This window comes from Aquarana catesbeiana, linkage group LG04 (assembly GCF_042186555.1).
Source record: "Aquarana catesbeiana isolate 2022-GZ linkage group LG04, ASM4218655v1, whole genome shotgun sequence".
NCBI classification, from domain to species: Eukaryota; Metazoa; Chordata; class Amphibia; order Anura; family Ranidae; genus Aquarana; species Aquarana catesbeiana.
In genome coordinates this window covers 15,238,214-15,255,575 of record NC_133327.1, presented here as the reverse complement: position 1 = coordinate 15,255,575, position 17,362 = coordinate 15,238,214, and the positions used below count along the sequence as shown (strand labels likewise).

General features: G+C 47.2%; 1 protein-coding gene across 1 annotated transcript in view; it reads left to right on the top strand.

Moving 5' to 3' along the window:
• ELP3 (elongator acetyltransferase complex subunit 3) overlaps nt 1–17,362 on the top strand; it is a 159,478-nt gene that overhangs the window by 8,996 nt on the left and 133,120 nt on the right. The window contains exon 3 of the mRNA XM_073624860.1: nt 14,780–14,918. Within this exon, the coding sequence (XP_073480961.1) occupies nt 14,780–14,918 (139 nt within the window). The remainder of the gene's footprint in view (nt 1–14,779; nt 14,919–17,362) is intronic.

Here is a 17,362-nt window from a genome sequence, read left to right as displayed (position 1 = left end):
GTCCCCATTGTGTTGTGGGAACTGTGTGTTTCCCAGACCACAACGGGTGGGGGGGGGGGGTCAGGCATCTGCAGCTAGCTATTCCCAAAAGTGGGTGCAGATACCTGTATTATACAGGTATCTGCACCCCCCTCCCCCCTGAAAGGTGCCAATTGTGGCACTGGAGGGGGGGGAGGAATCAGATGAGTGGAAGTTCCACTTTAGGGTGGAACTCCGCTTTAAGACCCCTTTCACACTAGGGTATTTTTCAGGCGTTTTAGTGCTAAAAATAGCGCCTGTAAAGTGCCTGAAAACTGCCTCCTCAGTGTGAAAGCCTGAGTGCTTTCACACAGGGGCAGTGTGCTTGCAGGACGTTAGGAAAGGTCCCGCAAGCAGCATCTTTGGGGTGGTGTGGTAGCGCTGTATACACTGCTTCTAAACCGCCCAATGCCCATTGGAATGAATTGGCAGCGCTGGCACAGCGCCTGCAAAGAGCTTTGGCAGCACCGCAACATGGCCGGTTTTAACCCTTCAGCCGCTAGCAGGAGTTATAACTCTATGCATTTATTATTTTTTAATAAAAAGTTGAACAAAGGCACTTGGGTTAGGCAGGCACATAAATAGGTGGTTTTATGTACATATATGTGAGTATTTGTGTGTGTATAAACAGTATGTGTGTGTGTGTGTGTGTGTGTGTGTGTGTGTATATATATATATATATATATATATATATATATATATATATATATATATATATATATATATATATATATATATATATATATATATATATATATATATATATATATATATTATACATACGCATGTGTGTTTGAGTTTTGGGGTGCACACCCTAATGCAATAGGCTGCGCACGCCTATGCACGCCAGGGTCGGTGCCTGGGCTGCCCCCCAATCCATCACCTCAGGTTAGGACCTTTTGTCACCCCCTTCCATCCATAGCCACAGTTTGGGAACTCTTGACACAAGACGAGCCGCCGATATCCAATCCGATTCTGCCCGTTAAATCCAGACGGATGGTGGACCTATTATCCATCCATCTATCGGATCTGATGAAAACGGACAGGCGGTCCGTTTCCACATGATTTCCCCATAGAGGAAAGTGGGACTTTGTATGCACAGTGAGTGGAGACTGACCAGCGGAGCAATTTCCCCCACTGAGCAAAGCAGAGTCCGCTACACGGAGGCGCCCGTGTGAAAGGGGCCTAAATGTTTTATTGAATTCTTTTTACACAACCTGCGGGGCAGTTCCCATTTATAACCAGCAGGTGGCAGCATTGTACTTGCAGATTTCTGACTTACTGAAGAATTAGAAACTTTTTATCTACAGGAACAACTCCGATTTTATTTTATTTATTTCAGGTACTTATATAGCGCCGTCATTTTACGCAGTGCTTTACATATACATTGCACAGTCACATCAGTCCCTACCATCAAGGAGCTTACAATCTAAGGTCCCTAACTCACATTCCTACATATACTAGGGCCAATTTAGACAGGATCTCATTAACCTACCAGCATGTAGGTTAGAGAGTGGGAGGAAACCGGAGTACCCAGGGAAAACCCACGCAAGCACAGGGAGAACATGCAAACTCCAGGCAGATGGTGTCGTGGTCGTGATTCGAACCTGCGACCCTTTTTGCTGTTAGGTGAAAGTGCTATCCACTACACCACTGTGCTGCCCTATTTTTAATTTTGTCTTAAAGGAGCGGACAATAGACATTAGAGAACAGTCACGTGTGCATGCACGATGCAACCCTTTGGATCATTCACTCCCCTGACAGGATGGCTGAGCTGGAGCTTGAACCTTAGAATTACAAAGCTGCCATAATGCAGGTTATAAGGGACGTGCTCCTATTATTTATTTAATTTTTTGTGCAGAGCACAAATGGTTTGTGGTATATATATATTATATCACGTTCGTAGAACACACAGGTCTGAATACAGTTTAGCGGGTGTACTTATACAGTGCATCCGGAAAGTATTCACAGTGCTTCACTTTTTCCACATTTTGTTATGTTACAGCCTTATTCCAAAATGGATTAAATTCATTATTTTCCTCAAAATTCTACAAACAATACCCCATAATGATAACATGAAAGAAGTTTGTTTGAAATCTTTGCAAATTTATTAAAAAAAAAAAAAATCCCATGTACATAAATATTCGGAGCCTTTGCCATGACACTCAAAATTGAGCTCAGGTGCATCCCCTTTCCACTGATCATCCTTGAGATGTTTCTACAACTTGATTGGAGTCCATCTGTGGTAAATTCAGTTGATTGGACTGGATTTGGAAAGGCACATACCTGTCTATATAAGGTCCCACAGATAACAGTGCATGTCAGAGCACAAACCAAGCCATGAAGTCCAAGGAATTGTCTGTAGACCTCCGAGACAGGATTGTATGGAGGCACAGATCTGGGGAAGGGAACAGAAAAATGTTTTCAGCATTGAAGGTCCCAATGAGCACAGTGGCCTCCATCATTCATAAATGGAAGAAGTTTGGAACCACCAGCACTCTTCATAGAGCGGGAAGCCCAAGCCAAACTGAGTAATCGGGGGAGAAGGGCCTTAGTCATGGAGGTGACCAAGAACCCGATGGTCACTCTGACAGAGCTCCAGCGTTTCTCTGTAGAGAGGAGAACCTTTCAGAAGAACAACCATCTCTGCAGCACTCCACCAATCAGACCTGTATGGTAGAGTGGACAGACGGAAGCCACTCCTCAGTAAAAAGGCACATGACAGCCCACCTGGAGATTGCCAAAGGGCACCTAAAGGACTCTGACCATGAGAAACAAAATTATCTGGTCTGATAAAACAAAGATTGAAGTCTTTGGCCTCAATGGCAAGTGTCATGTCTGGAATAAACCAGGCACTGCTCATCTCCTGGCCAACACCATCATGCTGTGGGGATGTTTTTCAGTGGCAGGAACTGGGAGACTAGTCAGGATCGAGGGAAAGATGAATGCAGCAATGTACAGAGACATCCTTGATGAAAACCTGCTGCAGAGTGCTCTGGGCCTCAGACTGGGGTGAAGGTTCATCTTCCAACAAGACAACGACCCTAAGCGCACAGCCAAGATGTGTCTACCGGACAACTCTGTGAATGTCCTTGAGTGGCCCAGTCAGAGCCCAGACTTGAACCCGATTGAACATCTCTGGAGAGATCTGAAATTGGCTGTACGCGGACGCTCCCCATCCAACCTGATGGAGCTTGAGAGGTCCTGCAAAGGAGAATGGGAGAGACTGCCCAAAAATAGATGTGCCAAGCTTGTAGCATCATACTCAAAAAGACTTGAGGCTGAAATTGGTGCCAAAGGTGCTTCACCAAAGTATTGAGCAAAGGCTGTGAATACTTATGTACATGGGATTGTTTTTTCCTTTTTTTATTTTGAATAAATTTGCCAAGATTTCAAACAAACTTCTTTCACGTTCTCATTATGGGGTATTGTTTGTAGAATTTTGAGGAAAATTATGAATTTACTCCATTGTGAAATAAGGCTGTAACATAACAAAATGCGGAAAAAGTGAAGCACTGTGAATACTTTCCGAATGCACTGTAGAACGACAACAGGTAAATTAATTCTCTGCAAAATGTTCACGGCTATGTTCTTCTTCAAATCGAATGCTATTATTGGAAAGAAAAAAAGTGAATGATGAAAATGCAAAAATGATAGCTGCTAGATAGCACTTAGTAGTCTAGTAAATAAGTATGTTCCTCAGCTCCATCTAGTGGCCATTCACAAATCCTTTGGGGGGGGGTCACTTCATTGGAAAAAAAATCATTAAGTTGGAAAAAAAATCAATTAATTGGTAAAAAAAAAAAAATACTTCATTCCAAAAAAAAAAAAAAAAAAAATCACCCTGTTTTGAAAAAAGGAAAAAAAAAAAATTCATTGAAAAGAAAAACAAAACTGTGTGTGTAAAAATACTACATTATGGCCACCAAGCTACTTATTTTGTGATACTCCATCACCATCTAGGCTAGTGCGGTACGTTCCCCATTCACATTTATTTTTTATTTTTCAGTACAAAGCATTTGACCTGCCAACAATATAGAACATTTGAGTTTTTTGCCCCATTCACGCAGAATAAAAAAATACATCATTAAAAGAAATGGGGAAAAGATATTATGGCCTCCTAGATGTCGCTGAGGAGCATAATTCCGATTAAAACTCAGCACCAACTCTAGTGGCCATAATGCTGTCGTTTTCTCACATTTCATTAATGAATAATATTTTAACTGCAGAAAATATAGCCACAAAATATTTTGCCCCATTTTCACAGAGGAACTCGTAAAGAAAAGAAAAACCCAGTGTGAATGAGAAAAATACCGCATTATGGCCACTAGATGGTGCTGAGTATCCTAGGAAATCGTCAAGTTCCTCAGCTCCAAATAGTGGCCATAATGCAGCAATTTTTCTCCTTTCACACTGTTATTGTTTTATTGAAAAACATTCGATCTGCAGAGAATATAGCCTGAAAACAACGTTCCGTTGACACAGAACATTGGATTACATTAGGAGAAAGTATGAATGGGGAAAATATTGCATTACGGCCAATAGAGCGGAGTATCATAGGAAGCATGCTCCAACTAGTGACTATAATGCATTTTTTTTTTCCCCCATTCACACTGTATTTATTGATTTCAATAATATTTGATGTGCAGAGAATAAACTCCAATAGATTTTTGCCTAGAGGTAGGATGTGAGATTTCAGCACTGGATTGTCCTGATTTTCTGCTACTGCTGGTGACTCCGAGCTCTCCCACACTCTAACCTGCTAGAAGCAATGTGTATAATGTAGATAGAAGAATAAGCTCTCCAAAAGTAATAAAAAAATACATTAAAAAAACAAACAAAATAAATATATACATACATACATACATATAATAATATATTACACACAATCTCACAAAAGTGAGTACACCCCTCACATTTTTGTAAATATTTTCTTCTATCTTTTCATGTGACAACACTGAAGAAATGAAACTTTGCTACAATGTAAAGTAGTGAGTGTACAGCTTGTATAACAGTGTAAATTTGCTGTCCCCTCTAAATAACTCAACACACAGCCATTAATGTCCAAACCGATAGAGATAGATATATATAGCAGAAAAAGCTCCCCAAAAGTAATAAATATATACAGTCATGGCCGAAACTGTTGGCACCTCAAATTTTTTCCAGAAAATCAAGTATTTCTCACAGAAAAGTATTGCAGTAACACATGTTTATTCCCTTTGTGTGTATTGGAACAAAACAAAAAAAAAAGGGAGGGGAAAAAAGCAAATTGGACATTAATGTCACACAAAACTCCAAAAATGGACTGGTCAAAATTCTTGGCACCCTTAACTTATTATTTGGTTGCACACCCTTTTGGAAAAAATAACTGAAATCAGTCGCTTCCTACAACCATCAATAAGCTTCTTACGCCTCTCACCCGGAATTTTGGACCACTCTTCCTTTGCAAACTGCTCCAGGTCTCTCTTATTGGAAGGGCGCCTTTACCCAACAGCAATTTTAAAATCTCTCCACTGGTGTTCAATGGGATTTAGATCTGGACTCATTGCTGGCCACTTTAGAACTCTCCAGCGCTTTGTTGCCATCCATTTCTGGGTGCTTTTTTGACCTATGTTCGGGGTCATTGTCCTGCTGGAAGACCCAAGATCTCGGACGCAAACCCAGCTTTATGACACTGGGCTCTACAGTGCGACCCAAACTCCTTTGGTAATCCTCAGATTTCATGATGCCTTGTATTCAAGGCACCCAGTGCCAGAGGCAGCAAAACAACCCCAAAACATAATTGAACCTCCACCATATTTCACGGTAGGTACTGTGTTTTTTTTCTTTTTAGGCCTCATTCCGTTTTCGGTAAACAGTAGAATGATGTGCTTTACCAAAAAGCTCTATCTTGGTTTCATATGTCCACAAGACGGTTTCCCAGAAGGCTTTTGGCTTACTCAAGTACATTTTGGCAAACTGTAGTCTTGCTTTTTTATGTCTGTGTCAGCAGTGGGGTCCTCCTGGGTCTCCTGCCATAGCGTTACATTTCATTTAAATGTCAATGGATAGTTCGCGCTGCCACTGATGTTCCCTGAGTCTGCAGGACAGCTTGAATTTCTTTGGAACTTGTTTGGGGCTTCTTATCCACCATCCGGACTATCCTGTGTTGCAACCTTTTCATCAATTTTTCTCTTCCGTCCACGCCCAGAGAGATTAGCTACAGTGCCATGGGTTGCAAAATTCTTGATAATGTTGCGCACTGTGGACAAAGGCAAATCTAGATCTCTGGAGATGGACTTGTAACCTTGAGATTGTTGATATTTTTCCACAATTTTGGTTTTCAAGTCCTCAGACAGTTCTCTTCTCCTCTTTCTGTTCTGTCCATGCTTAGTGTGGCACACACAGACACACAATGCAAAGACTAAGTGAACTTCTCTCCTTTTTATCTGCTTTCAGGTGTGATTTTTATATTGCCCACACCGGTTACTTGCCCCAGGTGAGTTTAAAGGAGCATCACATGCTTGAAACAATCTTATTTATCCACAATTTTCAAAGGGTGCCAAGAATGTTGACCAGCCCATTTTTGGAGTTTTGTGTGACATTATGTCCAATTTGATTTTTTTTTTCCCTCCATTTTTTTTTTGTTTTGTTCCAATACACACAAAGGGAATAAACGTGTATAGCAAAACATGTGACACTGCAATACTTTTCTGTGAGAAATACTTGATTTTCCAGAAACATTTCTGGGGTGCCAACAATTTCGGCCATGAAAATATATGAAATATTAAATATATATATTTTTTTTTTATTATCAATCAATTATATTTGTCTTGATGCGCAAGCTAATTGTGTAACCTGCTAGAACCACCTCCATGATATACTGAGAGCAATATAGGGGTGGAGACGTGACGGCAGTTGCTGCTACTGTCTATTCACGTGTGCGCCCCCAAAATTGGAAGTTGGGACTATCACGGTACTCGATAATAATATACAGTTACAAAAATCTAAAAAAATGTATAAATTTTTAATAATTGAAATACAAAATTACAAACACAATATCTACATACAGTCATAAAATCAAGAAAATATACCACACTGAATACAGCGAGTGGGACCCGCAAATTTGTGTACGGGGGATGTATTTAAGACTTTTATCTCGACCGGTTTCGCGGTTGGAACTGCTTCTTCAGGAGGAACAAGTCTATAAGGTAATTTGGGATAACTTTAATATACAGTATGAATACATTAAACATATGCAGCAAACATAAATAATCACAGAGGTAGTCCCCCCCCCCCCCCCCCTCCCCCCCCTCTTCCCTTCCTGGTCCCCCCTCCTCCCCATCCTTTCCTCCCCATCCTTTCCTCCCCATCCTTTCCTCCCCATCCTTTCCTCCCCATCCTTTCCTCCCCATCCTTTCCTCCCCATCCTTTCCTCCCCATCCTTTCCTCCCCTTTTCCCTTCCCCTTCCCATTTCCATCTCCCCTTTTCCCTTCACCCTTTCCCTTCCCTCTGTTTCCCATCTATCCCTGTTCCTATCGCCCTTCCCCCCCTCCTTTCCTTTCCCCTCCTCCCCTCCCCATTTCTCACCATCCCGGGTTCACCTTTCCTCTATTGGATATGCACTCCCCTGCACTACACCTGTTCACATTACATTGTCATTACCCCAATCATTATATTTTTCTTATTTATTCTTTACCAAACCAGAGTCTGTTCATAATCCCCCGTGTCCACCACGGGGGGGAATTGTGTTGGGCCCTGCTGTCCCACTGATCCTGCCTGAGTGGGTGAGCCTGTCCTCAATTTTACCTCTTGTGTATTATGGTTTGTGACTACCTCTGTGATTATTTATGTTTGCTGCATATGTTTAATGTATTCATATATTAAAGTTATCCTAAATTACCTTATAGACTTGTTCCTCCTGAAGAAGCGGTTCCAACCGCGAAACCGGTCGAGATAAAAGTCTTACATACATCCCCCGTACAAAAAATTGCGGGTCCCACTCGCTGTATTCAGTGTGGTATATTTTCTTGATTTTATGACTGTATGTAGATATTGTGTTTGTAATTTTGTATTTCAATTATTAAAAATTATTTATACTTTTTTTTTTTTTTTTAGATTTTTGTAACTGTATATTATTATCGAGTACCATGATAGTCCCAACTTCCAATTTTGGGGGTGCACACATGAATAGACAGTAGCAGCAACTGCCGTCACGTCTCCACCCCTATATCCCTTTCACTATACAATTTCGGGATGATGGTACCTGTACTAGCTTTTTACTGAATTGTAATTGAGGCCTTACTCACCTCCATGATAGGTCTGTGAAGGTGGTGACGACGTTTTCTACAAATGACAGGTGAACTTTATTAATTTTCCCCCAAGGCTGCTGAGTTAGTTGGAACTTCTAGATACGATCGTCCCTTTAATTTACATTTGGACAAATAAAGAAGAACATCAAACAGTAGAGAGTGGAAGGAAAGGAAAAGCCGATGACAGGTCTGTTCCCATTGTAGTCACATGTAAATATTGACCTGCCAGCCTATAATGTTAGCCGACCTCCAGAGAGACGAGACAGCTTTGACATGACATGTGATTTCTCAGGGTAAGTCGAAAGAAGGAATTGCAGCCTAATTAAAGAGAATGGCCCTTTTAAATAATTAAAAAAAAACTAATAGTAATGAAAAAAAAAAGTTTAAATGCCAACAGCTAAAAAAGTAATAAAGAAAAAACAGGAAAAAAATAGTGAAGGAAAAGAAAAAGCTAAACAGGAACTTCAGTCCGCTTACCACTTAATTACAAATGCGTTTGCACTTTTTTTTTTTTTTTTTAGGATGCACAAGTTGACTCTGCCAGCGAAGTCCACCTCTTGCAGCTTCCTGTGATGGGGTGGCAACAATGCTGCACTGCTCCTGAATTCACAGCGGGGTTGTTGCCCCCTCATATAGGCTGCACTTGCTTGCACTACATCGGGAGGCAAAGATGTTGCAGGGGGTGTGGCCATCAACATTTTCATTACTGATTCACAAGCATGTAGCTTGTCAATCAGCACCTGGACACACCTAGGTCCGCCCACTGCTTTCTGGATTGACGGCACCGAAACAGTCCCACTGTGAGCTGCATTGTTTGCTGCCTCTGATTGCTAGTCTCAGCAGATTTGGAATGAGAATTGGTGAGGGCACCTCAATGATGCTCACTGTTCTCCTTGCTGGAGGGGAAGCTGTACCTGAGGAACTGCAGTGCAAGGATCTCCCTGCTGCTGCTTCAATTGTTCGGTGCATCTGCTAGTCTCACCAGATTTGGAGTGAGGTTTGGTGATGCCACCACTGTTCACTGTTCTCCTTGCTGGAGGGGAAGTTGTACCTGAAGATCTGCAGTGCAAGGATCTCCCTGCTTCTGCTTCATCATTTCTGTAGATCTGTGCTTCCCCCCACCACTATCATTACCCCACCAGTCATCGAATCGCAAGTCTTAAGGGGGGCATCTCTGATACGAGGAAGCAAAGTCCTGCCTCTACCAAGTTTGCCGCCTCCACACACACAATACAGAACAAGGCGTTGCAATTCAGTAATGTGGAAAGGATCAGATGCAGAGAGACCACTGGCAATACTAATGAATACCCCTTCGTCCCTTGTCTGCCTTTTTCCTGCACAGCTTCCAGACTTCAGTCCCCCTTTAACCCCGTCTGCTGGCCATTAAATTAAATCCTAATGTTTAAAGGGGAAGGTGTTTCTGGGCTTCCTGATCATGTGATTGGATGACACAGTGATCACATGATCATGAGCCTGGCCTACCAGCTCCTAATCCACTTTCTGTGGGGAGGAGCTGCCGATGACACAGCACTGGGGTGTGCATTTGAACGCAAAATGGCGAAGCAGTTTCAATTCTCAATTGCTTCATCCTGTTTCTTCAAATTTCTGTGTACATTTAGTCCATAGCAATATATTATAATCTATCCAGAGATTCCCATCTGAATCCATATATTTTATAGCTGTCTACAATTTATTATGCTCCCTCAATATCTCCATTTATAACCACCCATTCAGATTCACTGAGAGCAGAGTGTGCAAGCAATGACAACTAATGAGTCTGAGTGAAAAAACGCATCCATGGCATCCCTTTAGATGAGCATGTTTCGCCCTGCTTTGCTATTGGATGGTGCAGACTTTAGCTGTGCTGATCAGTTGCTTGGTAACTGTTACATAAAAGAATGCAAAATCTTAAGGCCCCCAGTCTAAAATGTAAATATTACTTATCAATGGGAAACGAGCCTGGGGCAGTGCACACAACTGCCTTGATGAAATAATTTCAGGCCAGAGGATCCCCCCGGTTACGTCAGAGGCCCCCCCGGTTACATCAGAGGCCCCCCCGGTTACATCAGAGGCCCCCCCCGGTTACGTCAGAGGCCCCCCCCCGGTTACGTCAGAGGCCCCCCCCGGTTACGTCGGAGGCCCCCCCATTTACGTCGGAGGCCCCCCCATTTACGTCGGAGGCCCCCCCATTTACGTCGGAGGCCCCCCCATTTACGTCGGAGGCCCCCCCATTTACGTCGGAGGCCCCCCCATTTACGTCGGAGGCCCCCCCATTTACGTCGGAGGCCCCCCCATTTACGTCGGAGGCCCTCCCATTTACGTCAGAGGCCCTCCCATTTATGTCAGAGGCCCTCCCCCCCGTTTACGTCAGAGGCCCTCCCCCCCGTTTACGTCAGAGGCCCCCCCGTTTACGTCAGTGGCCCTCCCCCCCGTTTACGTCAGTGGCCCTCCCCCCCATTTACGTCAGAGGCCCTCCCCCCCATTTACATCAGAGGCCCTCCCCCCCCGTTTACGTCAGAGGCCCTCCCCTCGTTTACGTCAGAGGCCCTCCCCTCGTTTACGTCAGAGGCCCTCCCCTCGTTTACGTCAGAGGCCCTCCCCTCGTTTACGTCAGAGGGCCCCCCGTTTACGTCAGAGGCCCTCCCCCCATTTACGTCAGAGGCCCTCCCCCCCCATTTGCGTCAGAGACCCTCCCCTCGTTTATGTCAGAGGCCCTCCCCTCGTTTATGTCAGAGGCCCTCCCCTCGTTTACGTCAGAGGCCCTCCCATTTACGTCAGAGGCCCTCCCCCCCGTTTACGTCAGAGGCCCTCCCCCCCGTTTACGTCAGAGGCCCTCCCCCCCGTTTACGTCAGAGGCCCTCCCCCCCGTTTACGTCAGAGGCCCTCCCCCCCGTTTACGTCAGAGGCCCTCCCCCCCGTTTACGTCAGAGGCCCTCCCCCCCGTTTACGTCAGAGGCCCTCCCCCCCGTTTACGTCAGAGGCCCTCCCCCCCGTTTACGTCAGAGGCCCTCCCCCCGTTTACGTCAGAGGCCCTCCCCCCGTTTACGTCAGAGGCCCTCCCCTCGTTTACGTCAGAGGCCCCCCCGGTTACGTCAGAGGGCCCCCGGTTATGTCAGAGGCCCTCCCATTTACGTCAGAGGCCCTCCCCCCCGTTTACGTCAGAGGCCCTCCCCCCTGTTTACGTCAGAGGCCCTCCCCCCCGTTTACGTCAGAGGCCCTCCCTCCCTTTATGTCAGAGACCCTCCCCTCGTTTATGTCAGAGGCCCTCCCCTCGTTTATGTCAGAGGCCCTCCCCTCGTTTACGTCAGAGGCCCCCCCGGTTACATCAGAGGGCCCCCGGTTATGTCAGAGGCCCTCCCATTTACGTCAGAGGCCCTCCCCCCCGTTTACGTCAGAGGCCCTCCCCCCCGTTTACGTCAGAGGCCCTCCCCCCCGTTTACGTCAGAGGCCCCCCCGGTTACGTCAGAGGGCCCCCGGTTATGTCAGAGGCCCTCCCCCCCCGTTTACGTCAGAGGCCCTCCCCCCCGTTTACGTCAGAGGCCCTCCCCCCCGTTTACGTCAGAGACCCTCCCCTCGTTTATGTCAGAGGCCCTCCCCTCGTTTATGTCAGAGGCCCTCCCCTCGTTTACGTCAGAGGCCCCCCCGGTTACGTCAGAGGGCCCCCGGTTATGTCAGAGGCCCTCCCACCCGTTTACGTCAGAGGCCCTCCCCCCCGTTTACGTCAGAGGCCCTCCCCCCCGTTTACGTCAGAGGCCCTCCCCCCCCCGTTTACGTCAGAGGCCCTCCCCCCCGTTTACGTCAGAGGCCCTCCCCCCCTTTATGTCAGAGACCCTCCCCTCGTTTATGTCAGAGGCCCTCCCCTCGTTTATGTCAGAGGCCCTCCCCTCGTTTATGTCAGAGGCCCTCCCCTCGTTTATGTCAGAGGCCCTCCCCTCGTTTACGTCAGAGGCCCCCCCGGTTACATCAGAGGCCCTCCCATTTACGTCAGAGGCCCTCCCACCCGTTTACGTCAGAGGCCATCCCCCCGTTTACGTCAGAGGCCCTCCCCTCCGTTTACGTCAGAGGCCCTCCCCCCCTTTATGTCAGAGACCCTCCCCTCGTTTATGTCAGAGGCCCTCCCCTCGTTTATGTCAGAGGCCCTCCCCTCGTTTATGTCAGAGGCCCTCCCCTCGTTTATGTCAGAGGCCCTCCCCTCGTTTACGTCAGAGGCCCCCCCGGTTACGTCAGAGGCCCTCCCATTTACGTCAGAGGCCCTCCCACCCGTTTACGTCAGAGGCCATCCCCCCGTTTACGTCAGAGGCCCTCCCCTCCGTTTACGTCAGAGGCCATCCCCCCGTTTACGTCAGAGGCCATCCCCCCGTTTACGTCAGAGGCCATCCCCCCCGTTTACGTCAGAGGCCCTCCCCTCGTTTACGTCAGAGGCCCTCCCCTCGTTTACGTCAGAGGCCCTCCCCTCGTTTACGTCAGAGGCCCTCCCCTCGTTTACGTCAGAGGCCCTCCCCTCGTTTACGTCAGAGGCCCTCCCCTCGTTTACGTCAGAGGCCCTCCCCTCGTTTACGTCAGAGGCCCTCCCCTCGTTTACGTCAGAGGCCCCCCCGGTTACGTCAGAGGGCCCCCGGTTACGTCAGAGGCCCTCCCATTTACGTCAGAGGCCCTCCCCCCCGTTTACGTCAGAGGCCCTCCACCCCCTTTATGTCAGAGACCCTCCCCTCGTTTATGTCAGAGGCCCTCCCCTCGTTTATGTCAGAGGCCCTCCCCTCGTTTACATCAGAGGCCCCCCCGGTTACGTCAGAGGGCCCCCGGTTATGTCAGAGGCCCTCCCATTTACGTCAGAAGCCCTCCCACCCGTTTACGTCAGAGGCCCTCCCCCCCGTTTACGTCAGAGGCCCTCCCCCCCGTTTACGTCAGAGGCCCTCCCCCCCTTTACGTCAGAGACCCTCCCCTCGTTTACGTCAGAGGCCCTCCCCCCCGTTTACGTCAGAGGCCCTCCCCCCCGTTTACGTCAGAGGCCCTCCCCCCCGTTTACGTCAGAGGCCCTCCCCCCCTTTACGTCAGAGGCCCTCCCCTCGTTTATGTCAGAGGCCCTCCCCTCGTTTACGTCAGAGGCCCCCCCGGTTACGTCAGAGGGCCCCCGGTTACGTCAGAGGCCCTCCCATTTACGTCAGAGGCCCTCCCACCCGTTTACGTCAGAGGCCCTCCCCCCCGTTTACGTCAGAGGCCATCCCCCCGTTTACGTCAGAGGCCCTCCCCTCCGTTTACGTCAGAGGCCCTCCCCTCCGTTTACGTCAGAGGCCCTCCCCTCCGTTTACGTCAGAGGCCCTCCCCTCCGTTTACGTCAGAGGCCCTCCCCTCCGTTTACGTCAGAGGCCCTCCCCTCCGTTTACGTCAGAGGCCCTCCCCTCGTTTACGTCAGAGGCCCTCCCCTCGTTTACGTCAGAGGCCCTCCCCTCGTTTACGTCACAGGAGCCACCCCTTCATGTCAGAGGCCCCCATCACACAGTCCTCTCTTCACATCAGTGCCCTACCTTTTGGCTCAAGCCGTGCAGCAGAGGGCGGGAGGTGGAGCAGTTCTGGAGAATCCACACTCTTTTCTCTCTTATATGTTGGGGGTTGCCCCACATGCCGCCTGCCCTGATTCGGTGCAATGCGTTACCATTGTTCAGGCAGGCCGGCTGCTAGCCAGTCTACACCCCAGCAACAAATGATGCCATGCATCCTGGCCCTAGATTGTCATTGGTTGTTATGGTGCTGGTGGCTGGCCAACCTAACCACACCATGACTACTTCTGATAAAACTAGGTCCCATGATCGTTATACCCCGGTTGAGAAACCACGTAGTCTATACCATCAGTGCCCAGCTCCCTCCCTGTAACATGCATGTCTAAAAGGTGCCCAGGATGTGTTCTTTCACTTTTGCAATCAGCAGGAAGTTGATATAGCCCCCCCCCCCGCTGGCAGCTTCAGGAAAAGACTGAAGGTATGTAAACGTTTTCAAAGTAGGAAAAATGATTACAGCAATGCTAATACATTAAGTCAGTGATTAATGCTCTTTATTAATACTTAATGAATATGACTTTAGTACTCCTTTTCATTATGAAATTCTGCTTTTGTCAGGGCTCTCCTTTAACTCCAAGACGCATCAGCTGGGGGAAGTTAGTAAATGACAATTTGCGCGCGTCGGGAGGCATAGCGGCGATGTGTATTATTTGAGCAGCTGGATCTTGGAGCCCGGCTATCAGAAGGCACATGTTCAAAGTGGTGTGCTTTGATGAAGGCCAGCGCCACGCCGGGTAATTGGATTTGTGCGCAGAGCGTCTTGTGAGTGCTTTCTGTGTTTACCCCCCCAGCTACACAGCGCGGAGGAGTTCAGTCGCCGCAGTTAATTAAAAAAAAAAAAAAAAAAAACTCTCTCTTTAAAAGGCTCTCCTGTATAGCGCGCGGCTCTCAAATATTTGCTGTTCTTTCCGCAGGTTGAAGACAAAAACATCGGCCAAGTATGGACTGTCCGCCCAGCCCCGTCTTGTGGACATCATCGCCGCCGTGCCGCCGCAGTACCGGAAGCTTCTGCTGCCCAAGTTAAAGGCAAAACCCATCCGTACTGCCAGCGGGGTAAGATGCCGATCTCATCCTATAGCAGGGGGCTCAAAACTTTTCAGTATGGGGGCCACGTCATATATTTTAAAAATATTTGTGGACTGAAAAGAAAATCCCAATTTGGTCTCCTTATGTAAGCGTTCCCATTGGTGTCACCCCCCCCCCCTTACGTCAGGATCCCCGTTGGTGTGTTCCCCCCCCCACCTTATGTTGGGGTCCCCATGGGCATCCCCTTATGTCAGGGTCCCCATTGGTGCCCCCGGCGTCCCCCTTCTATGTCAAGGTGCCCATTGGCATCCCCTATTAAGTCAGGGTACCTACTGGCGTCCCCCTTCTACGTCCGGCTCCCCATTGGTGTCCGCATTTCGGTGGATGCTGCCCTCCTTCATCAGGATTAGACGTACAAGGATTCCCGGTCCTGACTTTCAGTTACTTGGAATTAACACTTTGTAGCATTGGTAATTCTAATTAACTAAGGCCCCAGGCTGCAAGTGGCCCCTGAGGCAATCATCTGTGTTTCCCCATTGCTGTTATCTATAGCAGTCTCATGTAACGTCTAGGTCTCCTAAAGCACGTCCCCAGTCATTATTATTCCGTTTTTGGTGAGCATAAAGCCTCATGCACACAGGTGGAGGCACAGGACCTCTATTCTGTCTTGTTCATGCACCAGTGTGCCGCAGGGCTCTGCCGGGTCCTGGAGGCTGGGCCATCAAAAATGGCAGTTCCGGTATGGGGGGCGGGGCCAGCAGTAAGGGGACTGAAGTTCCCCTTTAAAAGCACCTGATATGTTCTATTTAATGCATACAGTAAGGGGAAAAAAGTATTTGATCCCCTGCTGATTTTGTACGTTTGCCCACTGACAAATGATCAGACTATAATTTTAATGGTAGGTTTATTTTAACAGTGAGAGACAGAATAACAAAAATATCCTGAAAAACGCATTTCAAAAAAGTTATAAAGTTATACACATATTTGCATGTTAATGAGTGAAATAAGTATTTGATCCCCTATCAATCAGCACGATTCCTGGCTCCCAGGTGTCTTCTATACAGGTAACAAGCTGAGATTAGAAGCACCCTCTTAAAGGGAGTGCTCCTAATCTCAGCTTGTTGCCAGTATAAAAGACACCTGTCCACAGAAGCAATCAATCAGATTCCAATCTCTCCACCATGGCCAAGACCAAAGAGCTGCCCAAGGATGTCAGGGACAAGATTGTAGACCTACACAAGGCTGGAATGGGCTACAAGCAGCTTGGTGAGAGGGTGACAACAGTTGGTGTGATTACTTGCAAATGGAAAAAAACAAAATAACTGTCAATCTCCCTCGGTCTGGGGCTCCATGCAAGATCTCACCTCGTGGAGTTTCAATGATCATGAAAATGGTGAGGAATCAGCCCAGAACTACACGGGAGAATCGTCAGTGATCTCAGGGCAGCTGGGACCATAGTCACCAAGAAAACAATTGGTAAAGCACTACGCCGTGAGGGACTGAAATCCCGCAGAGTCCACAAGGTCCCCCTGCTCAAGAAAGCACATGTACAGGCCCATCTGAAGTTTGCTAATGAACATCTGAATGATTCAGAGGAGAACTGGGTGTTGAGGTCAGATGAGAACAAAATCAAGCTCTTTGGCATCAACTCAACTCGCCGTGTTTGGAGGAAGAGGAATGCTGCCTATGACCCCAAGAACAGCATCCCCACCATCAAACATGGAGGTGGAAACATTATGCTTTGGGAGTGTTTTTCTAATAAGACAGGACAACTTCACCACATCAAAGGGACGATGGACGGGGCCATGTACCATCAAATCCTGGGTGAGAACCTCCTTTCCTCAGCCAGGCATTTATAATGGGTCGTGGATGGGTATTCCAGCATGACAATGATCCAAAACACATGGCCAAGGCAACAAAGGAGTGGCCCAAGAAGAAGCACATTAAGATCCTGGAGTGGCCTAGCCAGTCTTCAGACTTTAATACCATAGAAAATATGTGGAGGGAGCTGAAGTTTTGATTTCCAAAACGTCAGCCCTGAAACCTTAAAGACTTGGAGAGGATCTGTAAAGAGGAGGTGGACAAAATCCCTCCTGAGATGTATGCAAACCTGGTGGCCAACTACAAGAAACGTCTGACCTTTGATTGCCAACAAGGGCTTTGCCACCAAGTACTAAGTCATGTTTTTCGAAGGGATCAAATACTTATTTCACTTATTAAAATGCAAATCCATTTTTTTTTTTAAATGCGTTTTTTCTGGATATTTTTGTTATTCTGTTTCCCACTGTTAAAATAAACCTACCATTAAAAAAATAGACTGATCATTTCTTTGTCAGTAGTAGGGCTGGGGAAAAAATCGATTTAAATCTTGAATCGAGTTGAGAGGTCAAATTGATTCAATATTTCAGCAAATTGATTTTTTTAGATTTTTTGTTTTTCTTTTTCACCAGGATCGGCGCTGACACCGCACC